The sequence below is a fragment of the Asparagus officinalis genome, chromosome 3 (assembly GCF_001876935.1).
Source record: "Asparagus officinalis chromosome 3, Aspof.V1, whole genome shotgun sequence".
NCBI lineage: Eukaryota > Viridiplantae > Streptophyta > Magnoliopsida > Asparagales > Asparagaceae > Asparagus > Asparagus officinalis.
In genome coordinates, this window is record NC_033796.1 from 47,070,676 (window position 1) to 47,096,712 (window position 26,037).

A 26,037-nucleotide genomic window follows, 5' to 3' on the forward strand; every position below is an offset into this window, starting at 1 on the left:
ATGTATCTTCTGGGATATAAAAATCCCCTCTTGCTGCTGCTTCACTTCAATGCCAAGAAAATAGGACAACAATCCATTGTCCGTCATCTCAAATTCATTGAACATTACCGCCTTGAATTCATCAAGCATCTCGGTACTGCTTCCCGTGTACAATAAATCATCAACATAAAGACAAATTATTAGAAATTCGTCTTTATGGTTCCTCTTCATGTAGATGGCATATTCATAGGGACATTTAATGAAGCCGTTTTGATAAAGATTGCCATCAATTCAGGCGTTCCACGCCCGTGATGCCTGCTTTAAGCCATGCAAGGCTTTCTTTAAATGGTACACTTTGTCTTCTTGCTCTTTCACAAGAAAACCTTCTGGTTGTTGCACGTACACCTCTTCCTCAAGAACGTCATTGAGGAATACTGACTTGACATCCAAATGATATATATTCCACCTGTGATGAGCTACAAGTGAAATTAATAGTCTCATTGTATCCAGTCGAGCAACCGGAGCAAAAACTTCTTCATAGTCAATGTTGTACTTTTGTTTGTAACCTTTTGTTACAAGCCTTGCCTTGCATCGATCAACTTCACCATTTGCTGTGCGCTTGATCTTGTACACCCACTTGACCCCTGCTGCCTTGTGATTTTATGGAAGTGTTGTCAACTCCCAAGTTTCATTCTTTGAATGGAATGGATCTCCTCCTCCATTGTTGTTCGCCAACAATCTTCTTTTATGACTTCTTGGAAGGTGTGAGGTTCATGATCAACATATAAGTTTAAGATATTTGACTCTTCGTCTTCTTCTATTTACTTAGGATCTCCCTAAGGCTTCTCATTTTGATGGGACCTCGTTGCACGATAGATCCGCTGCTACTACCTTCCCCAGAAGATGGAGAATCTCTTGCAGGAGAGGGTGTAGAATGTGGAGGAGATGGTGGTGTAGCTAGTGATGGTTCCTCATGTAGAGACTCATCAGGTTCATTCACCACGGGTTGACTTTTGGTAGTCTCTTCATTGCTCTAGTTCCATGCTTCTTCTTCATTGAAGATAACATCTCTACTAACAACTAGTTTCTTGCTTAGTGGATTGTAGAGCTTGTATGCCTTCGACTCCTCGCTGTATCCGATGAAAATATACTTTTCACTGTGATTATCAAGCTTCTTCCTTTTGAATTCAGGTATTTGAGCATATGCAACACACCCAAAATTTCGTAGGTGTGCCACACTAGGCGTGTAACCGCTTCATGCCTCTTGAGGTGTCATGTTCTTCACTATCTTTGTGGGACATCGGTTGAGCAAATAAGTTGAGCACACTACGGCTTCAGCCCAGAATTGCTTTGACAATCCCTTTTCTTTGAGCATGGTTCTTGTCATATCGAGGATGGTATGGTTTTTTGTTTCTGTAATGCCATTTTACTGTAGTGTGTAGACAGTAGTAAACTGTCTCTTTATACCTTGCTCCCTATAATATTCTTGAAACAGATTTGAGGTGTACTTACCACCTCGGTCAGATCGAAGAATTTTTAGCTTGTGTCCGCTCTCTGCTTCAACTAAAACTTTAAAATTCTTGAATGTAGTAAAGGCAACAGATTTTTCTTTAAGAGTGTACACCCACAACTTTCTACCGAAGTCATTAATGAAGGTTATAAAATATTTATTACCTCCCAAAGAAACGGGATCGATCGGTCCGCAAATGTTAGTGTGAATAAGTTGCAATGGTGCCTTTGCTCTCCATGATTCTCTACTAGGAAAAGGAAGTCGTGGTTGCTTGCCAATTACAGAACCTTCACAAATATGATTCAGTGGATCGATTGTTGGTAGACGTCGTACCATTCCAACTGTAGACAGTAACTTTAGGCCGCTGAAGTTTAGATGCCTGAAGTGAAGATGCCACCTCCATGACTCATTCTCCATGAGTCCTTGAAAACACTTGTCGACTTTCGTGTTTAGATGCAAGGGAAATATGCGGTTTCTTATCATCTTAACACAAGCTATGAGGCCTCCATTTGTATTTTTCAACCAAAGATGGTTGTTCTCCATATATACTTTGTATCTCTTTTGGAGTAATTGACTGATGCTAAGAATATTACTTTTCATGTTAGGAATATAGTAAACATCAGAAATATACTCAGGCTTACCATCCTTTTGGTAGATTTTAATCTTCCCTTTGCCTTCATCCGTGAGTTTTGAAGAATCTTCGAGGCTCACACTTCCATGAACTCCTTCTGCGAGTTCCATGAAAAGTTCTTTCATTTTGTACATGTGGTTGCTAGCACCCGAGTCAAGGTACCAAGCATCATTCTCATCATTTGAATCATCATTAAGCATAGAGTTGTTACCCACATTATTTGTTGCTTCAGTAAGATTGGTTTGGTCTTCAGTTTTGTACCAACAATCTGAAGCGTAGTGCCCAAACTTGTGACAGTTATAGCACTGAACATATTTGTTGTTTCCATGCCCAGGTGTGGATCATCCACGATTGCTTCGTCCTCGTCCTCTAAAGCTTTGGGTCACTACTTGATTTTGAGTGGTTTGCTGTTGGGGACCACGTCTCCTGCCTCTACCACGACCATGACCACGACCTCTATTTTGTGAGCCTTGCTTACTTAGAGTCAATGTTGACTCTAGTTTTTGTTCCAAAACTATGGAACTAGCCTTCTTTTGCATTCGTTGTTCATGAACTTGGAGAGATCCCAAGAGCTCCTCTATTGAGATCTCCTCCAAATTCTTTGACTCCTCAATTGCCGCCACCACGTGCTCCAATTTTAATGCGAGGGATCAGAGCAACTTCTCCATCACTCGGATGTCCTCCATCTTCTCTCCATTTATCATTTTATTCACAATTAGAATTAATCGTGAATAATAATCTGAGATTTTTTTCTTCATCTTTCATTTGAGCGGCTTCAAGATCGCCCTTCAAAGTTTGGAGTCGAATTCGCTTCACCCGCTCGACACCTTTGTAGATGGTAGCAATGATTTCCCATGCTTCCTTGCTCGTTGTTGCTTCAGCAACTCTTTCAATGGTAGACTCGTCCAACCCTTGATAGAGTAGAAAATGAGCCTTGCTATCCTTCTTTCTTTGCTCTCTGAGAGCCTTCTTCTTTTCGGCGGTGTAGGTGGCTTCTACTTCTGGTGTAGGTTCCGTGAACCCATCAATGATCAGCTCCCACAACTCTTGAGAACCAAATAAGACTCTCATTTGGATTGACCAACTCTCATAGTTATCTTTCGATAATTTGGGCACTTGAGGATTGACAAGATTATTTGTGGTAGCCATGAGAAGAAGAGAGAATGGGAAAATTGGATCAAGTGTCTCTGATACCACTGTTGACTCTTAAGTTTACGAACTTAGAACTCTCCCAAATGAAGAAAAAAAACTTATTTTTATTTCTTCAATTTTTTTTTCTTAATAAAACAAGGATTACAATAGCCCTTTATATAGGCTTCAAAAACAAAACGTATATGCATACCAATAGTCACAAATTAAACTCATCTTTTAATGTCATAAAGATAAAATATCATAAAGGAGTGAGTAACTCTTATTTTTTTCGTAATCTATGTCTCTTCCCCTTCTAAACTAATGACCATTGCACTTCTAAAACTCATGCTATTAACCTCATTTATTCTAACATTTAATTTGATATTCCAACATAATACTTGTACAATTTAATTAACTGCTACAGTTTGCAGTCTCTTCAAGTAACAAGTGTTTTCAAATCCAACAACATGTAATCTAACAACAGTACAAATTACATAAGATTGGAGCTATAGTACAGCCCCAACTGCATAAGCTAAACACTCAGAATTGAAGAAAGAGCAACAGATAGTTCAAAAACTGAATTCTGTGACTCTGTTCAATGTTATTTTATTCACATTAATCTTTAACCTTATTACTCATCGCTCATTGTTTCCTGCTTATTGCTCGCAGATACGACTGAGAACTGAGCTTTCTCTGTTGATAAATTCCATGTTCCAATGTAATTCTGTTTTTAATTGAATGATTAGTACAAAAAAGATGATTAGCTAAGAAATAATTAGTGTGACCCACATAATAACATAAAGCAAAATATTTGGAATCAGCGCACTAGGCATGACCTCATCTCTCCTAATCCCCAAATTAAATTACTAACCCACTAGTAATTGGCCTCCTAATCTTTGTGTATATATACAGCTACAACATCTGAGGTGAAAAGAGTAGTAAATAGCTTATAGGAGTAAACAGGAGTAATGTGCACAATGGAAGTTGTAGCTATGGATGTTTTAATGAAGGAAGGATACTACGACCATCACCAACAGTACTCCGGTTGTAGCTCCACCTCCACCGTGGACCAAGACGGCAACGTCGGGTGGAACGACTGGTCCCCTGTCGTCGACTGGGGCCCGTTCTGCACCGATGCTGATGACTTCCACGGGCTCATTGAGTCGATGATCTGCGACAACGACGCAGATGTCGAAGTATGCATCGATGATGTATGCAGCCGTCGAGCACCACCACAAAGCCGACGGGCACACCGCCGCCTCCGCCTGTGACTGAGGAGGGGGAGGGCGATGACAAGGGCTCCGGCTGGTGCACCTGTTGATGGCGGCAGCCGAGGCACTGACCGGCGCCCACAAAAGCAGGGATCTCGCCCGGGTGATATTGGTTCGGCTCAAGGAGTTGGTCTCGCCGTCTGGCGGGGCCAACATGGAGCGGCTGGCCGCTCACTTCACCGATGCACTGCAGGCCCTGCTGGATGGCCCAGCGGCGGGCCCAGCAGGCAGTCATAAACGTTCTTCTTCTGCCCACAATCACCGTGACGAAGCTCCTCATCAGCAGCCGAGCGATATCCTGGCAGCATTCCAGCGCTTCAGGACATGTCGCCATACGTCAAATTCGGCCACTTTACGGCGAACCAGGCCATACTTGAATCGATCTCGGGCGACCGAAGAGTCCACATCATCGACTTCGACATAACTGAAGGTGTTCAATGGGCCTCCTTAATGCAAGCCATGATGTCCCTAAAGGACGGCCCCCCTCCGCCTCACCTCCGAATCACGGCAATCACCCGAGGCAACTGCGGCAGCAGCGGGAAAAAAACATCGGTAAGCTCCGTCAAGAGACTGGCCGACGGCTGGTGCCTTCGCCGCATCCCTCGGCCTGCCGTTCTCATTCGCACAATGCAGGCTCGACCCCGACGACCAATTCGACCGTCCGCCCCATCAAAACCGTCAAGGCGAGTCCGTCATCGCCAACTGCATACTCCACCCCCGCACCGCTCCACCACCTCCGTGGCCTCCTTCCTCGCCGGCGCAGGCGACGCTCGGCGCCAAATTAGTAACGCTAGCTGAGGAAGAAGGCGAAAGCGAGAAGCCAAAGCGGTAACAACTTCGTCAGCGCATTCATGGACGAGCTTCATCGATACTCGGCCGTCTACGACTCTCTCGAAGGCCGGATTTCCCGATGCAAGGACGGGCTCGGGGTCTCGTCGAGCGGGTGGTTCTCGGGCCGAGCATCGCGAGCTCCATCACGAGAGCATACCGGGAGAGAGAAGAGCGGGAGGGAGATGGAGGATGGGGAGATTGGATGAGCTCGATGGGATTTGGTGGAGTTGGGATTAGTTTCTTTAATCATTGTCAGGCTAGATTATTGCTTGGACTGTTTAATGACGGGTATAAAATTGAAGAGGATGCGCCCAACAAGTTAGTTTTGGGCTGGAAATCTCGCCGCCTCATCTCCGCCTCGATTTGGTCATCGCCGCCGCCGTCGACCACGACGAGTGGATTCACGTCTTAGTTTAAAAAGTAGGGTAAACTTTGTACAATTGTGGTGCACTTGAATTGGGTGATTTTTGTGTAATATATTATAATGAACTTTTTATTGTTAGATGTAATAGTTAATGATATTTTTCTACAGTTTAAAAAATTTATGATGATTTTTTAAAATAACAGATTTATGATAGTTTTTCTGTATAACCTTCCAAAGTTCATGATAATTTATTAAATTTACCCTGAAAAATTATTTTCCTTCTTTAAGATGTGAGTTGATATTGTTTTAATTCATGGTTATAAAGCTGTAAAATTAGGCACCAAATAATTAATTCTCAATCCGTAGGCATCGGAACTGTTGGTGGGTAGCTATCTAGAGACAAGAATAGCATGATTAAGTTTATTATTCTCTGATGTATGTTGACAAACTAAAGTTGGTTATGAAGAGACTAAAATAATTAACAAGTACCAAGATGACTAGTTCTAGTACAATGCACTTGTTAATTATTTTCATTTTAGTATGTGATTTTTATTTTATTAGGGTTTGTTTGGTTCTTAGCGTAATGATGTAAAATAAAATATAAATAATGGCAAGATGGAAGGAGGAGTAAATGCAATTATTTGTCTTTCATTTTCACGATGATTTAACAAAAAAGTGCAGCTTTGGATGGCCTTTTGGACTTGATTCTGAAAGGATCGGTTGGGTTGCTGATAGTCAATAGACATGGAAAAGATTCATTGGAACAATCATTCAAGCAATATTAACATCAAATTTGTCTATATACCAAAATATATATAGAAAGACAAGCAAAAGGTTTCCTCACACTGTGTCCGTGTCTGTGTCGTCTGTCTCTAGGAGTTTGTGGTTTGTTTGGTTCGTTTCCCACAATTGTGGGAAATCCCATTCGATCTATGTAAAAAATTACTTTGTAGTGTTTTCTATATATTTCTTAGAAATATTTCTTAGAAATGAGATTTTTTTTAATGTTTCATTAACACATAAAACAATGATTGAAATTAATGTCTACACTTTTTCATTGTCTAGATGGATGATTATATATGGGAAATCAATTGTATATGCATTAAGGGGAGATTTTTTTATTCCGTAAATATGTGAAGGGGAATTTTTCTTTAATTTGCAAAATATAGTGTTTCCACCCCCGTTTCCTCTTGTTTTAGAAGGAAATGGGGGAAACCAATTATGCTTATGTAGAAGGATTTCCAGCACTCATTTCCCTAAGAGGCCAAGTGAACCAAACCCAAGCGAACCAAACCCAAGAAATGAAAACCAAATAATCATTTTATCCTAGTTGAACACAGTGGCAGAACATAGAAATGAGTTTCATTTCTATGTTGAAAACCAAACAACCAGTTACTAGAGAAATGAAAGAAAAATTAAAATAAGAAAAAAGAAGGTAGAGAAGGCGAGGAAAAATATTATATTTTTTTTTTTGGGATTATATTGAATGAAATGAAGGAAAACTTGTTTCATTATGTTTGGAAGCTCTAATTAAGGGAATGAAAAGCACATGAAGAATATTATAATCAAATCTCAACGGTTGATTCAAAATAATAGAGGGTGAAAAATATCTTATGATTAATTCCCCTCCCTTTCCCTCCTCTACACCCTAATTTGGAGGGGAGTGAAGTGACAAAGTTCTTATGTAATTTTTTCCTTCCCTTCATTTCCATTAATCCTCTAAAAAAAACAATTTCTCTTCCCCTATCATCTCCTACCCACCATCCAAACACAATGTCAATGTTCTTCTTTACAATTTGTCAATAAAATGAAGGTAAGTATTTTTACTTGATTCCTTCAAGCAAAGCATGAATTACCCTTGTTCTCTTTAATAAGAAATTTTGTTCATCTAAATTAGTCAGAACTACAAAGTTCTATAATATTTGTTTTAGGCTAACTGTATTTCATTATGAAAAGTTCTCATCATAATATAGAAGTTACAAGTGGGGCATTTGAAGGCCTTTTTTTAGTATATAGATAGGTAGGAAGGGTTAGTCCCTTTCCCGACTCATATTATTGTTTTCCTTTGAACAATTTAGCAGTATAAATGCTCACCACATAAGTTTTAAAGCAAAATTTCCATCATTTATACTGGCCCGAGTGATTTGATGCCGGCCTTAACAATACTAAGTTTATCGTTAAAAGTGTTATACTGTCTTTTTCAATAACAGTAATCATGGTCAACGGTAACCATGGTCAACAGTATTAGCAAGAAAGATAAAAGTTAAACATCATCTTCAACTAAGCATTAATTAAATTTATCTTGTACTGGATTTATTTTTAGAACAATGCCTTTTCACTTGAATACTAATTTCGACCTATCTATTGCACACGAAGAATTACCTACTTTCTTAAAAATTTTAATCTAGAATTGTTTGGCAAGGGAGCAAGTGAATTAACATTCTTAATTTGTCAAAAAAAAAAGTTACGAAAAAGTTAAGGATAATCTTACCGGAGTAGTGAAAAAAGGACAACTAAACAGAACATGAAATAAATTTAAACGGTGACACCATTATTCAAATCAAAATATCAGAAATTTTAGATTACTACCCTGGCCAACAGATTTCAAAATAACAAAAAAAAAACAGCATTCCACTCCCTCATTCAAATCTTTCTGCGAATTTCAGAATTCGCCAACCGAGCCAATACGATCCATTATATTAGCCACCACCTGCTTCGATTCCTTGAGAAGTTGGATGCTCTTCTTCAGCCTCTCCCTCTTGCCCGCAACAGACGGTGACTCCTCCAGCATTTTCTCGATTCCATTAGCCCTCGTCCCGACAATTTCGTTAACCATTTCTAGCTCCAATTCTTCTTCAACAAGCACTTTGAGACTGCGGAGAACGTGGAGTGCAATTTCATCTACAAGCCTCAAAACAACAATCTTCCAATATGCTGTCAGCCTCATCCTCATGTCGAATGCCTGCTCTACTATTGCATCACTGTATTGCCTCAGGTGCCCAATTTCAACTAAACCAAAACCATTCAGGTTTATTTTCAAAGGCATTTCAGAGCTGTGGATTACATCCATAAAATTTTCTTGTTGGTCCATCAGCTCATTCCAGGTTTTCATGTAGTCGGGATTAAGAGTGAAATCGGCAATGGTCTCCATTTCAATTATCTCCTTCACAACCTGAAAAAAAAACAAAAAAAAAGAGACATTATGCAGCCTAGCTTAACCAAACAGAAGAGAAATATTACTTTCAGGATTTAAAAATTATACCTGTAATGATCTCTTCTTCATCTTCTCAATAATATTTTGAGAAGCCCTGCGAGTTGACGAATGAAGCTGGGGATAATCATCAGAGTACTTCATCAGGATCTTAAGCACCACATCTTCGAGATAGCCCCACACTTTGATTATAAACTCAACTGGGGTATCAGAAATTTGCTTTACTTTCCTTTGCAGCAGAGTCATGAAAGCAGTCCGCGATATAAAATTGGGAAGCCCAATCCCCTTGCACTCCTCCAACACCTTAATCTCATCCATCAGAAACTCTTTCTGCGAAGTCGGACACTCTGAAGGCAACTCCTTCGAGTACTTGAAGAGCATATCAGCAAGCCGAGCCCTCCCATGCATTTGTTCATCAGAATCACCATCATATTCTCCTCTGATCAGTATGTTTCGTAAAGATTCCTTTGCAGAACTGAGCATATGCATGAATGCCCTCATCGCATCACTAACAGACGAAAGATTCTGCGGCATTTGGCCAAGGTCAGTTACATTTTGGTTAAGTTTCTCATTGATTTTTTTCACAATGTCAGGCAAGCATCGTGAAATGCATGCCGCCTGTATCTGCATCAACTTCTGAGCAAGAACAGGAATCCCAACCATCAACTTGTCGATCTTTGACAGCAATGGATCCAATGAAAACAGCCTGGTCTCCTCTTCTCGAGCCTGATCATAGGACTCGTCTCCAACCCGATTCCTAACACAAACATATCCAAGTCCAATGTTCACAGCATTGACAGTCACCTTTTCAAGCAACCCTTGAGGAGCCATGTCAGCTTTGGTAACCACTGCCAGTGTTCTCTCCCCAGTCCTATCGACTTTCTGAGACATCAAGATCGATTCACAAGTGGTGAAATCGACAGTGGCAGATAAAACATTCAGAATTATGCTTTCTTGGGGACAGATGTATTCTCTTATTATGGAGGCAATCTGTTCATAAATGTCATCAGGCTGCCCATGGACAGGGACTCTGGTGATGCCAGGCAAATCGACCATTGTCAGATCAGGGACTGCTCTCTTCTTGACAACGAGAGTAAGGGGAGTGCTACAGATTCCTTTGCCAGTTCCAGCAATCTCTTCTGTCGCAGCATTGATGGCATCAGCAACACATTCCTCAGATGTGGGCACTGTTTTGTTTCCGTACTCGAGTTGAAGCTCGGGCGTCGAGAGCGATGGATGATCTTGAAGGCGCATGACTAGGGGAACGCGAGTGCAAATGCCTTGGCCGCGTGGGAGGCTGATGCCGGCAAGGGATTCGAGGACACTTGATTTGCCGCTAGATTGATCGCCGACGACTACGATGGTTGGGAGTTGGATTCCCTCTTGCATGACTTTCAGGTGTCGGAGACGGTCGATGGCATCAAGGATAGGGCGAATGTGGTCGTCATAGGAGTTGGCGAGGGCGGACGTCTTCTTCTTTTAAGAGACTAGTACAATTCTTGTTTTTGGTTTTTAACTTAGCCTTTCGGATTACAGTACTGGACGATGAATTTATATATATAGTCCAAGGTTGAAAGAAGAGTCTCTCTCGGATCTAAGGGACGCTTGGTTTACCGAAAGGACAGCAGTAGCTCGCGTCTTGGTAAATACTCATTGGTAATTAAGGACACTGCATGCATTTCTCATGGGAATTAATTGGCCGTTTGGGCTCCTCAATGCTGCTTGGGAAGTGATTTGTTATTAATTCGAGAACATTCATGTCCTCTTCTTAACAAAAGTAGTAATGGACTCAAACATCTTAACAACGAATGTTAGTTCCTAGTTCAAACAGCTAATTGATTAATGCATCGGAAGAATTTGATAGTGTTGGGGCGCGGGACACCCACACGGCCACAGAAGCTAAATCAATCCCGAGAGAAAAAAACCCTAGTTGAGTTTAGAGCATCTCCAACAGCTTCCCCATCTTCTTGAAATACTCAAATTTGGAGAATATAGAGCTTTTTTTTGGTCCAACAGACTCCCCATCTCATTCCCCAAAATAGGGAAGGAGGAGAAAAAATAGGGAGTCTTCCCCAAATCTGCAGCATTCTCCAAATTTTTTGGGGAGAGCTTTATTATTGTAATAAATACGATTTTTCAAAATGGGGAAGCTGTTGGAGTTGGAGCAAAAATAATTTGGAGAATATGACTTTTGTTTCTTCATTTTGGAGAAAATTTTGGGGAAGCTGTTGGAGATGCTCTTAAGCCAAACTCAAACTAACCAATACAAGCAATAAACGACTACACAGATAAAACAGTAAGTATATGAGACGAGACAACAGATATACGTGGTTCGGAAAACTTGCCTACGTCCACGGGAGCCACACAAATAATTTCTTATTTAACCACAAGAAATTATAAAGCTTGCTAAGGGAAGATCTCAAACTTGGGATCTCACACTTAAAAATTGATTACTGTAGAATTGCTTTAGTGTCGCGTGTGATTTATTCAACTGAATAAATCACCACTTAATCTCCTAAGAATCCCCCTATTAAATCTTCTCAACCACCGCAGGCTTCTTGAATAGTCGCCGCCACAACAGAGAAAATACCCTCTGTTGAAAATCGCTGGCTCCGCTCAATCCTATCCGCGTGAACAGGGTGTCCCTTTTATAGGGAAACCCTAGGGAAGACAGCAAGATCCAACTGTCTTCCACAACCCCAGGCGAGCACCGCGAAGGCAACAGGCGAGAATCACATAGGCAAAATCCAGAACAGGCGAGATAAATAACAGGCGACTCCGATCCAAGCAGGCGAGCCCCCCTCGCCTCTCCACGCCCGCAGGCAACCATGTCGCAAGCGAAATCCACACACCAGACATGCGAGTACCGAAGCTCCGCCATCATCCGCAACTGACGAGCTTGCACGCCGTCGCCAGTCCCTCGTCGCCCCCTCGCCGTCGCCGTCGAGCGCTTCGCCGACGTCGACGAGCTCCGATCTCCGACGAGATCGCCATCAAGGTCAATTCTTCTTCAGATAGAAAATAAAACTAATTTTGCCTAGGAGTCTATTAGGACCCATAAAACATTACCTTCGCGTGAAACCTTGTTGACTGCTCGGATGGAAGTTTTGAGTTAGCTCGTGGGGTCGTCGACTCAGTAGTCCTGCGTGAATCTCCATCTTCAGCCTCGCGCCCAGCAGAGGCCGGAATCTATACTTTGTGGTATTTGCACGCAAAGTTAGGGTAATTTGCGCCCAGCTGGTTCAGAAAGATTTCAAAGGTCGTCTGGTCGAGCTAGCTCAACGACCAAAGACATGAACGAGGGTCATTTGCCGTGTTGCGACACGAGCTTCTCCTTGGTGGAGAAACAAATTCCCAGTGAAGTTGTTGTTGATAAAAACTCTGTCGTAGGAAACAAACTGAGATCACTCGTTGAATTAAAAAGCACAGAGGAGATTAGAAAACTTATTTTAATTTTTGATGATTCTTCATTACAAAAGAACACTTGCTTAAATAGATAATGTCATAACAAACTAAGAACAAACTTTCCTAAGGATCAGGTGACTTCCGCAACTAACTCTTGCAGTTAGTTGTCCACTTCTCTCGGCCCAGCTTGCGCATCGGTAGCCAGGTCATGATTATTCCAACATGCTTCCCCCTAATCTTGACGTGGGGAAGCCAAATCTTTGATGCCAACCTGCTCGCACATCTCCTTAAATTTGATTATAGCAAGTGCCTTAGTCAGAATATCAGCACGCTGTTCTTGAGTACTCATGTTCTTGACAACGATCAGTTCCTTTTCCACGCACTCTCGGATGAAGTGGAAATGAGTATCGATGTGCTTACTGCATCCATGGAACACTGGATTCTTCATTAAAGCTATTGCAGACTTGTTGACGTAAAGAGTGACTGACTTGGGCTCACGGCCAGTCACCTCGCTGATCCGGTTCCTCAGCCACAGTCCCTGACAAGCTGCTGCAGTTGCTACCATGAACTCGGCTTCACATGAGGATAATGCCACTGTTCTCTACTTCTGAGATTCCTAAGTGATTAGATTCTTTCCGAGGTAGAATGCCATACCACTGGTACTTCTTCTGTCATCGACATCCCCAGCTAGATTGCTATCAGTAAATCCGACCAACTCCTTAACTTCATGTCCTTTTCCATACACAAGCCCGTAGCTAATGGTTCCCTTCACGTACCTTAGGATTTGCGAGACCGCCTGGTGATGCATGGTAGTAGGTCTCTCCATATACTGACTCACTAACCCGACGGCATAAGAAGATCCGGACGGGTGTGAGTCAAGTACCTCAAGCATCTGATGACGCGCCTGTATTCCGTTGGATTCACCAATGTTCCATCAACATCCTTTACGAGTTGCTGCTTTGGTTCCATGGGGTATTTTGTCAGGTTGCATTCGCCCATCCCAAATTGCATTAGCACCTTCTTGGCATAGGCCGACTGTCCTAGTGTGACACAGTCCCTTCTCTGGTCCACTTCGATTCCAAGGTAGTAGGAGAGTAACCCAAGGTCACTCATCTCAAACTCCTTCATCATTTGATGCTTGAACCCCTTTATCTCGTCCACACTCGTGCCGGTGACGATCAAGTCATCAACATACACTCCGACAATGAGTGTGTCAGTTAAAGTTAAATTGCTTCTTGAGTACACCACCTGTTCTTGTGAACATTTCACGAACCCAAGACCCTTCAAACTCTGGTCCAATCGTTTGTTCCACGTCCTTGGTGCTTGACGAAGGCCGTAGAGGGCTTTGGACAACTTGTACACCTTGTGCTCTTGGTTCTTCACGATGAAGCCTTCAGGTTAGGCAACATACACTTCTTCTTGGAGATCACCATTTAGAAACGCTGATTTGACGTCCAAATGGTGCACCTCCCATCCCCGGTGAGCCGAAATGGCAATAATCAACCTGACGGTGTCAAGTCTGGCCACCGGTGCGAAGACCTCCTCAAAATCAACTCCTTGCTGTTGAGCCACCGGTGCGAAGACCTCCTCAAAATCAACTCCTTGCTGTTGAGCGTACCCCTTTGCCACAAGTCTTTCTTTGTGCTTGAGGGTATTGCCTTCACTGTCCTTCTTCAGCTTGTATACCCATTTTAGTCCAATGAGTTTGTGACCGGGTGGCAGCTCGGTGAGCACCCATGTCTTGTTCTTCTCGATGGCCTCCCGTTCTCTCTTCATGGCTTCCTCCCACTCTTTCACATTTGCGACTTCTCGATAGGTCGATGGCTCCTCGGCAGCTAGCAACAATAGCTCATCATCTCGGGTCTCTTCATAAATGTCAGCAAGTGAATGATATTTCTCAATCTCATCATCAGTAGACGAGGAAGTAGAACTTCCTGGAGATCCCTGGACAGTTAGTGGCGAGGCTAGTGCCGACGCGGCCAGCGGACTCGAAGATGATGTCTCTATGGCAACACCAGGTGTGAAGGGTGTTTGCTCCCCAGCTTCCATGTGACTGACTGCTGCTCCATCACCATCAATAGGCTCCTCGACGGTGAACGTAACCCATGCCTGTTGGTCATCTTTTTCAGCTTCACTCCATTCCAGCTCCTTTCTTCCTCAAAGACAGTAACACGACTCACGTGAATCTTTTCATGTCGGGGATCATACATCCTGTGCGCTTTGCTCCCCGCTTCTACGCCAAGGTACACCATGGGAATGCTACAGTCGTCGAGCTTCTTTGTATGTACGTTCGATACCTTGACATGTGCTTTGCACCCGAAAACCCTTAGGTGCTCCAGATGAGGCTTCCTGCCCGTCCATGCCTCATAGGGAGTTTTGCTAGCCAAAGCTTTTGGCGATACTCGATTGAGTATGTAGACAACATGTCTCACCACCTCCTCCCACAACTTTGTAGGCATACGCATGCTCTTCAGTAAGCTTCTTACCATCTCTAGAACAGTATGGTTCCTTCGTTCAACAATGCCATTTTGTTGTGGCGTGTAGGGTGCCGTCAAGTGCCGCTGGATGCCTTCTTCTTCACAAAGACTCGTGAACTATTGAGACAAGAACTCGCCACCGTGATCTGTCCTCAACACCTTTATCTTGTGCTCAACCTCCTTCTCGATCAATGCCTTGAACTTCTTGAACGCCCCAAATGCTTCACTCTTCAGCTTGATTATGTACACCCACATCATCCGACTATAGTCGGCAATAAGGAGGAGGAAGTATCTATTGCCGGTGGGTGTCTCTGGTGTTATCGGTCCACAAAAATCTATATGTACCAACTACAACGGGTGTTTAGCTCTGAAGTTCGCCTGGGAGGGGAAGGCATTCCTCGTTTGCTTTGCCACAAGGCATCCTTCGCAAATCTGCGTAGGATGATTGATCTTCGAGATGCCATGTGCCATTTCTCGATCCCCCATCATTTTGAGTGCCTGGAAGCTCACGTGCCCAAGCCTTGCATGCCACAACCAAGCTGGATCCTTCATGCTTGCTGTCAAACAAATAAGTTCACACATTTCCAACAAAACTTTGTAAATCCTGTTGGGGGATCTCTTGACCTTGATCAGCAATCTCCCATTCCTGTCATATATACATAGAAATGCTCCACACATAATAGTCCTACTGCCATCTTCAGACAGCTGGCCTAGGTTGATAATATTGATACATAGTATTAGTATGAAGTATACCTTCGGCAGTAGTCGCTGTTCGTCGTTCTTACATTGAAATAGGATGGATCCCTTCCCTTTGATTTGCACTATCGAGCCATCACCAAACTTCACCCGCCCGTAGATGTTCTCGTCCAGGTGCTTGAACATTGACTGCTAGCTTGTCATGTGGTTACTGGCCCTATTGTCCAGGTACCACACGTCAGACTCGATTAGTGCCTTCTCATCTGTCTGCAGCTCCGAAATAACCTTCTCCTCATTCAACAACACCATGTTACGCATGCACCCCGTGCACTCAGACAAGAGCAGTGCTGGCTCGTCTTCTTGAAGACGAGTGAGATTAGTCTCATCGTCTCGGTGCTTACTGCGACACTCCGAGGCATAGTGCCCGTGTTGGCCTTCTTGTTTTGATGATGTTTAACAAATAATTTATCACTAATGTTGTTTGTCTAGTATTTGGGCCTTCTTGTTTTGATGATGTTTAACAAATAATTTATCACTAATGTTGTTTGTCTAGTATTTGTGTTTTTTTATTTATTATAGACAAACAACGTAGTTGTGTCTAGTATTTGTGTTTTTTTATTTATTATAGACAAACAACGTAGTTGGAGGTTGGATGGATTGCGCCACAACGATCATATCCAATGGAGGTTGGCGGAATTATGGAGTGAAGCCTATGCAATTTAAAGTTAAAAATCAAGTTTAAGCTTTATCCGCAAGTGTACCAAGTCGAGCTTATTGAAGATCAAGATCTACCTTGGGTAACTTAGTTTAGGTCTTATATTATGTGTGTTAATACTTCAAACTCAATATCACACACACACGTTTGGTTTGGTTTATCGTCGTTTTGGATTATAGACTTAACGATATTATTTTATATCTTTTATCAAGTTTATAAATCTATTGGAAAGTTTTCAAAACTTTGTTTAAACTTATTTTGTCAAGATCAAGCTTTTACAAGTCCATACTTATGTGATTTTGCAAAATAATATGATTCCACAATTGGGAAATACAAATTGAAAAATTCTTTTTTGTAACATGTTCAAAATCACATTTTCAAACATTTTCCAAAGTTTCATCAAGTTTGAAGAAAATTCTTTTTTGTAACATGTTCAAAATCACATTTTCAAACATTTTCCAAAGTTTCATCAAGTTTGAAATTGATTTGTTACGTTTAATTGAATTTACAAAATCATGTTTTTCGTTCGTGCATGTTCGTGCATGTTTTTACAAAACAGATGAGTTTTCACAAATGAGAAGTGATATTTAAGAAATTATTTCTTTGAAATATTTATCTACAGGTTTAAAAACTTCCCTCAAAATTTTATCATTTTTGGAGTTGATTTACTATGCCCAATTGATTTTACAAAATCGTGTATGTTAGCAGATTTTCAGAAACTGTATATCTGTGTTCAAACATTTATTTCTCTCAAATGAGAAATAATTTTTCCTAAATTCTTTCTCTAACATGTTCTTCTATATGTCTAGAACATGTTCGCAAAATTAGATTTCACTCATTGTTTACACACACCAACTTGAGCTTATTGTATTTACATTCATAATATATTTTGGGTTGGTGAGAGTTGTAACAATTGAGTGTGAGCTTTCATTGTGTTCTCATCCATAGTAGAGAACAAACAATTATTGTATTGAGCCTTATTGTGAGATCACTTTGTAATACACCTTACCATCATCCTTACTATCTGAAGAGGGAGAGGCTGTAACCGAGCACTTTGTTAGACCCTAGAGGGGGGGTGATTAGGGTCTTATGCTAATCTAATCCGATTTAAATGCCAATTAAAATTAATTAATACGTTATCCTAGCAAGTATGAAATACAACAATATTTGTAAGCTAGGATAAGCAATGTAAACAATAAGATATATCTTATATGATGAAATATATATGCAAGGATATATAAACTAACACAAGGGTAAACAATATGAACTAGATAGTGGATCATATAGATAATGAGCTAATGACAATGGCGATATAAGATATGAACATAAATATGAATGAACGCCAAAGCACACTCAAACAAGCAATATGATCACGGAGTTGGACAATGGCGACAAGAAATATAAACATAAGATTAAGTGCGCCAAAGCACACTCAAACACAAGATATGATCACAGAGTTCGGACCTTCCGTCCTACGTCTCCGCTCCCCACTCCCGGGGAGAAATCCACTATCAAGCGGGTTTTCTACGTTCACCCGAATAACGTTTACACCTCACAGTGTCGGTTTTCAACGCTCACCGATCAACGTCACTCCTCACACTCGGTTTCTAGCTCACCGAAAACCTCACTACACACTCGGTTTCTAGCTCACCGAAAACCTCACTACACACTCGGTTTCTAGCTCACCGAAAACCTTACAACACTCACAATGTAACAAATATAAATTTGTTCTCTACAATAGATGAGAACACAATGAAAGCACAACTCAAGGTTACATACAACAAATTTGTTCTCTACAATAGATGAGAACACAATGTAGCACAACTCAATGTTACAATCTCTCACCACCCAACTATACTATGTATGCAAATACTATAAGCTCAATGTGGGTGTGTGTAACAATGAGTAAAATAAAATCTAACTCAATTAACAAACTAGCAATAATAAGAATATGAAAATCAATAATGAAATTGCTAGAGAAAAGAGTTAGAAAACTTCTCTAAGAACACAAGAAGAGGATGAAGGGGATTGAGAATGAATCCCTCAATCTGCAGTTAAAGCTTCCTCCTTTGTAAACAGAAACTCAAACTCAAACAAACAGTAAAACCCTAAACCCTTGCTTAAACTTTTCTTTTCTTTTAAAACATTTCTTGGTTAGCTTGAGAGTTGAAGACAATGGGGTATTTATACCCTCTCACAACTCAGCCAAGAAACCAGAGCAAAAGACAAAACAGCCCTAAGGCAACGGTCAAAAAACTAGCCGTTGGAAGCTGAAGGAACACTCGTCGGTCGACCGGAAAATTCGTCGGTCGACCGAAAATTTTCATCGGTCGACCGGACCGGTCGACCGACAGGCTTCTGTCGGCCAGGAAACTTTTGACCTCAGGTTCGGTCGACCGGTGCGGTCGACCGAAAACGGATATGACAGAAAACTGAAAACTGTTTTTCTGATTTTAAAACGCTGTTTAAAAACATCAAATAAATTCCAAAAAATGTAAAACTTTGGGGAATGATTGTAAACATGATAATAAACATGCTACAGCGACTGGTTATCAAAAAGGACTTCCCAAATGAAAAATATCATCATTTTGCAAACATGTTCAAAAACATGAAAACCGAGATACTTGAATTTTGATGTTTTGACATAAACCAACTTTTGAAACTTTGTGAAATGTTTTTGTAGACTTAGTAAAACATGTATAAACTGATATTGAAGTCTATAAACTAAGAATACAATATTTTCACAAAATTGCATATTCTATGCAATGTTTTCAAAAACACAATAGAAAATATGAAATATATAATTTCATATATATAATCATAAAAACTCGCATAGAAACCAAAACTTGTGTATATATATATAACTATATATATATATACGAAGAAACCAATAAAATGTGTGTGTATAGATATTGAGTTTAGAGTATATAACACACATAATATAAATCCTAAACTAAATTACCCAAGCTAGATCTTGATCTTCAATAAGCTCTTCTAGGTAATCTCGCGGATGAAGCTTTAACTTGGATCTTGAACTTTGAATAGCAAGGCTTCACCGACATTCCGCCAACCTCCTTTGGATATGATCGTTGAAGCTCTATTCCATCCATCCTCCAACATATTGTTTGCCTAGAATAAATATAAAACACAAACACTAGACAAACAATATTAGATGTAAATTGTTTGTAAATCATCATCAAAACAAGAAGGCTAACACACTTGAGGGAGACACATCTAGTTCAACACTTGAGAGGGTGTAGAGTGGGATTGCAAGAGTGGTGATTGTAAAGTTTTCGGTTTGCTAGAAAACCGAGTGTGAGGTGTAAACGTTGTTCGGGTAAGCATAGAAAACCCGGTTGTGTTAGTGGATTTCTCCCCGGGAGTGGGGAACGGAGACGTAGGACGGAAGGTCCGAACTCCGTGATCATTTGATTGTGTTTGAGTGTGCTTTGGCGTTCATTTATATTTATGCTCATTGCTCATATCGCCTTTGTCACATTATCTAGCTTGTCCACTATCTTGTTTCATTTTGTTTACCCTTGTGTTAGTTTCATATCCTTGCATATATACCTCATAGTATATCTCTTTGCTAGGATATATTTCATTGTTCATATTGCTTATCCTAGTTCACATATCATGTTGTATTTCATACTTGCTAGGATAACTTGTTAATTAGTTTTTATTGGTATATAATCGGATTAAATTAGCATAAGACCCTAATCACCCTCCCTCTAGGGTCTAACAGCCCGAAGTTGTTACAGTTGAAGCACTTGATCGTGCTCTTGTCTCGGCCTCTCTAACAGCCTCCGTTTGTTCCCTGGCGAGTACTAGTGCTACTGCCGCGACCTCCATTGTCGCGGTCTAACAGCCTCCGTTTGTTCCCTGGCGAGTACTAGTGCTACTGCCGCGACCTCCATTGTCGCGGCCTCGGCCACGGTCACGACCGCGTGAGTTACCATGGCCATGCCCGCAATTGTTTTGAGAAAATGATTCCTCTCCCCGTGATGACTTTGCATCAAGTTTAGGATCCCCTCTTATTAGTAGTGCCTGTTCGTGCCGGCCGTCGTAGTCACGGTAGCGCTCTTCATGCGCTTTTAGAGCACCAATCACCTCATCCACCTGCATGGCCTTGAGATTGCCAAACTGCTCCATAGTCGTGGCGATCTGTAAGAACTTTGGTGGCACACAACGGAGAAGTTTCTTCACCATATGGCTCTCCTCTATTGTCTCCCCAAGAGAACAGATCTGGTTCACAAAGGTAGTGAGTTTCGTGGCGAACTCATCCATCGACTGCGCATCGCTCATGCGCAGATTCTTAAACTCCCATCGAAGGGCCTGGAGTTTGACTTCTTTCACACATTCCACACCAACGTGCATGGTTCTGAGTGCCTCCTAGGCCTCACGGACAGTATCCTTGCCTGCAACTTGAAGCATCGTCTCCTCTGGGATCACCTGGTAGATGATGGCGAGCGCTATCTGATCCTTCTTCTCGTCCACCGATTCACCATCATCGGTGGCCTCAACTGCCGCCCAAACCCCTTGGGCGTGCATGTTGGCCTTCTTCTTCATTATCTACGTCTGGTAATTCGACTTCGACAACATTGGGTACTTGAGGGTTATCGAGCCTTCCCTTGCCACAGCTTGTGATGTTGCCGAGTCGGTGAGCTCCCCGCTCCCGCTCTGGGATTTGCTTGGTGATGGCATCTGCTTCGGCATACCTATGCTTTGATACCACGTGATGAAAAATCTATCGCAGGAAACAAACTGATATCACTCGTTGAATTAAAAAGCACAGAGGAGATTAGAAAACTTATTTTATTTTTTTATGATTCTTCATTACAAAAGAACACTTGCTTAAATAGATAATGACACTTCTGTATGGTGTAAATTTTGATTTCCCGAAATGGGGGATCTCGTTTGTATTGATAAGAATAGCTTATTATAAACTAAATGAATCAAAATTACAACAGAAGCAGAGGGAATGCCCTCCTTGTTTAACGTGGGGTATTTGGTAGCGATAGGACGCCTTGCTCAGTTCTCGCACCGAGTTTTCTTCCCTTGGACGATTCGATCAAGTTTGCAGGAGAGCTTCAGTACGCAGTAGAAGCTTGATTGGGTGAGTTCGATCAACTGAGGCAAAACAGAGGCTTGTGCTTGTCGGCTAACTGCTTGGAGAGATCTACCATGCAAGAACTTGCAAAGAGCCTAAGAACCTCAAGTCTGAGAGTTCAGACGAGTCTGCAAAGAGCTACTATGCAAGAGTTTGCAAAGAGCTTGAGAGTCTCAAGTCTGAGAGTTCAGACGAGTCTCTTCAAATGAGGGAGCTTTTAGCAAATGAGTTAAGGTTCAACCTTTAGAAGATTAGCCAGCCAAGCAAGCAACAGCTAATCCCCCCCTTTCATGTTGGCTGAAAGTAGCTTTAAATAGGCAAGGGATGGCATGGGTCATCCTTTGATTTGTGAGATTTGACCACTAACAGGGGTGAGGGAGTCAGCCGCCCTAGCTGTGGGATGTGACCACTTAGGGAGTCCTGTCAGCCGCCCTATTCTTGCTAGGTGAGGAGCGCCATGCTTTCTCCATTGATTCGTGGGATTTGACCACTGATGTAACTATTCCCATACTCTAAGTGGGCAGCTGACAATAATGACAAGTTTCTAGTTGTTAGGGTTCGGTTTGCTCCTGTTCATTTTTCCAAATTCCTTCCGATTTGAGAGATATCAGTGTTTTTTTCTCTTTTTGCTATTTCGGGTGAGGTTTTAGTAGTTTTGTTCTGAACTTTTCTGATAGGGATTAAAGACAATTTTTATTACCTACAAAACCCTCCAAAGTTTTTAGACCTTAATCAGGCTGCATAGGGTTTGGAACAATTTGGATATGAAGACCTGTAAAGTGATCCCTGCTCAGATGGAGTGAGGAACCTTCCAACGAGCTCGGTGAAGTTAACCTCTTCACTCGCAGCTGATGATTACCTTCTAGGATTTTGAGCAAACCCTCAGTTATCAACGGACTTGATTTGTCTTTACTAAATACCGTTGGGGTTAGACTAGCCATGCTCTTGCCCTAAGCATGGTAATTTATCGAGGAGTTTCTCTTAGGCTTAATGCTAAGATTTCTCCTCTATTCTTAGCCTTTTGAGGCGTTTGGATTAAGAGCGTAGGGAGTAGTTTAACCTCGTATACCAGTCAGAGGGAAGGAGCAGTTTAGCCTCATATACCAGTTAGAGGAAAGGAGCAGTTTAGCCTTGTGCATCGGTTGGAGGAAAGAGAACAGTTTAGCCTCGTGCACCGGTTGGAGGAAAGGAGCAGTTTAGCCTCGTGTACCGGTTGGAGAAAAGTAGCAGTTTAGCCTCATGCACCGGTTGGAGGAAAGGGAACAGTTTTGTCTCGTGCACCGGTTGGAGGAAAGGAGCAGTTTAGCCTCGTGCACCGGTTGGAGGAAAGGAGTAGAAGTTTATACTCGTATACTTGTTGGAGTAAAGTGGCAATTTTACCTCGTGCACCAGTTGGAGGAAAGGAAGCAGTTTAGCCTCGTGCACCGGTTGGAGGAAAGAGAGTAGTTTAGCCTTGTGCACCGGTTGGACGAAAGGGAACAATTTAGCCTCGTGTATCGGTTGGAGTAAAGGAGCAGTTTAGCCTCATACACCAGTTGGAGGTTGCTGGGTTATCCTTAAGAATATTCTCTAGGAACTTCTCGTCAAAGGTAAGGAACATTTTAGCCTCATACACCAGTTGGAGGTTGTCGGGTTATCCTTAAGAATATTCTCTAGGAACTTCCTATCAAAGGTAAGGAACAGTTTAGCCTCATACACCAGTTGGAGGTTGCCGGATTATCCTTAAGAATATTCTTTAGGAACTTCCCGTCAAAGGTAAGGAATAGTTTAGCCTCATACATCAGTGGAGGTTGTCGGGTTATCCTTAAGAATATTCTCTAGGAACTTTTCGTCAAAGGTAAGAAACAGTTTATACTCGTGTACCCGTTGGAGTCTAGGAGAAGCTTGTTTTCTCTTGGGGCAAAGATGAACCCTGATTTGTCTTCTCTTAGGGCAAAGATGAACCCTGATTTATCTTCTCTTGGGGCAAAGACGAACCTTGATTTATCTTCTCTTGGGGCAAAGACGAACCCTAATTTGTCTTCTCTTGGGGCAAAGACGAACCTGAAATAGCGGCATATCGCATGGTAGGCCACTATTTTGATAAAGGCGCATCGCTTGGTAGGCTATTATCAAACAACAATGCCTTTTGTGAGAAAGACGATGCTGGGAGAACCAAATTGTTCAGGGACGTATGAGTGTGACGATTGATTGTTATAGGAGTCATCGCATGGTAGGCTACTACCCATCGATTGTTCTAAGGATATTAGAACACTCGAAATAGATCAGGTCGTTCATGGACTTATGAGTGTGACGACTGATCGGATAATGCCATATGCGGGAATGATAGTGTCGACTATTAGAGGTAATCGTTAACGTGACAGGAATTGTCGTGATCTGAGCGACTTTGAGGACTTACCATCCTATTAAAGAGGATTCGTAAGTTGATTGGATTGTCATGATTGGAGCGACTTTGAGGACTTACCATCCTATTGAAGAGGATTGGTAAGTTGAATTGTCAGAGGTGACTATTAACGTGACAGTAGGAGTGGTCCCATCATCCTATTGGAGAGGATCGACAGGGGAAATTTGGAGGAGACTATCAAAGGTAATAGTTAACTTGATAGTCTTACAAGATCCACCGTCCAGTTAAACAAAACTGATGGAGAAATAGCTATCAGAGGTGATAGTTAACTTGATAGTTTTACAAGATCCATCATCCAGTTGAATGAGATTGATGGGGAAATGACTATCAGAGGTGATAATTAACTTGATAGTTTGGCTTTGGTCTTAACTATAGAAAGTTTGACCAAGTGGGTATTTGGGGCGATCCTAACTGTTCAAAGTTTTAGTCACCCATTCTGAAAGTAGACCTCTCGTTCTTAGAAGGAATCGAGAGGGAATTTTGGCTCTGGTCCTAACTGTAGGAAGGTTTGACCGAGTGGGAGATGTAAGGGGTAGTATATAGTTTCGTCGAGAAACCAAGACCACCCCCACTCCGGTGAGAATCTGGGTTGAAGGGTAAAGACGCCTTAGTTGACCTCACGGGAGTTGAAGGATAAAATCCTCTACTGACATATTGCCCACTCGAGTAGACCACCTCTACTACGAACGGGTATGAAGTTATCGTCGGATGTAGGTCCTCCGGCGATTGACGCCTACAAGCATCACTGATCATCTTTGGCCAAAAGTAACCAAGTCTTCGCAGTTGGCCCCGTAATCCGAGTCCAAGTTAGTGAGCTCAGTTGATGCCATCGTGGGCTTCTTGTGGTTCGAAGCATTGCCCCTCTATTTTGAAGAGGGTTTGGATGGGGAAGTTGTTTCCACTACCAAAGTGAAATTACTTTAGTCATCACCTCCTTCAAATCCATATGGCTCTTCAGCATCCATACACTTGAGCATGCTCTCGACTTGTTCTCCTTGGTGGATTAAGTCTTTCCATAAATGAGCTATGACAGTGCCCATGTTGGACAGAATATCGATGGAGAGATTGTTCCGGCACATCTCAATGAGAGTGGCCTCAGAAACCTAATCACGTATATACAATGATCGATTCCTGAACCTCTTGACAAAGTTTCTTATAGACTCTGTCTTCCCCTGCTTTGTAGCTAGTAGGGTGGCCATAGATATTTCTTCGTCATCGTTGAAGAATATGGCCATGAAGAGTTGTTCCATGACCTTCCAGCAGGTGATGGATTCAGTCTCTAATCTGCGGAACCATTCAAAAGCAACCCTCTTGAGGGTGCTAATGAACAGTCGAGTCATAATGGGATCATTCCCCACTATGTGTCCAGTTTGCGCCTGGAAGTAGTAGATATGCTGGGTAGGAGAACCCTTACCATCGAACTGTAGGAGGTCCATTGGGTGAAACTTCGTCGGGTAGGAGAATGTATCCCATTCGATCGGATATGGTCTGATAACCCTTAGCTTGTTCATATGATTTTGGAGCTTCAAGGTGTCGAGTTAGCTTTGGAACTCGTCTAGCCTTTTGTCCCTCGAATTATGATCCGAAAATGATGCTCCTCTAGATGACTCGAATGAGGAGTGAGAAGGAGTAGGCACCCGCTCTTTGTGCTTCATGGATTTGCGTGAAGCCCACGAAATCCTCTCTTTCATCTTCTTCTTCTCGCTTAGAAGCTGTTCTAACATCTCCTTAGGGAATCGATGGTTGCTTATTGCTCGTCGAGTCTCCTGGATATCTCATCAGGGATGTTGGTCATGTGCACATTTACGTGCTCACCCTAAACTGAGCTTGAGGTTTGTGACACCGCCCCTACTGAGCAATCATCATCGTCATTGTCAAAGACGGAAGCTAGGCGCGTGTAGTCAAATAGAATGGCCACCCCCGTTCGGGCGCGAGTGCGTTGGTGGATATGTTCACGCTCAACGGCCTTAGACTTCCCCGTCACATTGACAGTTGCGGTGGGGATCTCCACATCATCGTAAGTCTCGTGGGGCGTGCGCTTGTAAGTAAAGCGTCCCCTGAGATCTCCTATAGGTTGATAGTGATAACCCTCAGCGTTGGAAGGACGAGACATGAAGTCGCATGAAGGAGGCTCAAGGGATCCGATATGAGGACACTTGGAAAATTCCCTAAGTGTCGGATCCAACCGACCGTGTCGAGACAGGCGAGGTCCGGAATGTGGGCGAGCTCTAGTCAACTACAGGTGAGCTTGAGCATTTGGACGACCTTCAGCCGGTTACTGGCGAGGTCGAGCCGACTGGTC

General features: G+C 42.2%; 2 protein-coding genes across 2 annotated transcripts; one reads left to right on the forward strand and one right to left on the reverse strand.

Annotated features, from left to right (window-relative positions):
• On the forward strand, positions 4,130-5,819 carry LOC109835054 (nodulation-signaling pathway 2 protein-like). Its single transcript, XM_020403055.1, is given in 6 exon segments — positions 4,130-4,514; positions 4,549-4,833; positions 4,836-5,098; positions 5,100-5,341; positions 5,343-5,421; positions 5,424-5,819. Coding segments are annotated over 6 exon segments (1,506 nt in total). The 5' UTR covers positions 4,130-4,219; the 3' UTR covers positions 5,766-5,819.
• Positions 8,293-12,898, reverse strand: LOC109835055 (dynamin-related protein 4C-like). The gene is made up of 3 exons (XM_020403056.1): positions 12,605-12,898; positions 8,980-10,404; positions 8,293-8,889 (listed from the first exon to the last, which is right to left on the reverse strand). The coding sequence occupies exons 1-3, from the start codon at positions 12,896-12,898 to the stop codon at positions 8,380-8,382; spliced, it is 2,229 nt and encodes a 742-aa protein (XP_020258645.1). The 3' UTR covers positions 8,293-8,379.

Excerpts from the sequence above, each read along its gene's own strand:
- LOC109835055 (XM_020403056.1), bottom strand. The coding sequence starts at position 12,898 with ATGGTAGCAACTGCAGCAGCTTGTCAGGGACTGTGGCTGAGGAACCGG. Across the intron at positions 10,405-12,604 it reads TTAAGGAGATGTGCGAGCAG|AAGAAGACGTCCGCCCTCGC; the intron begins GTTGGCATCAAA and ends GTCTCTTAAAAG. Across the intron at positions 8,890-8,979 it reads TGAAGAAGAGATCATTACAG|GTTGTGAAGGAGATAATTGA; the intron begins GTATAATTTTTA and ends TTTTTTTTTCAG.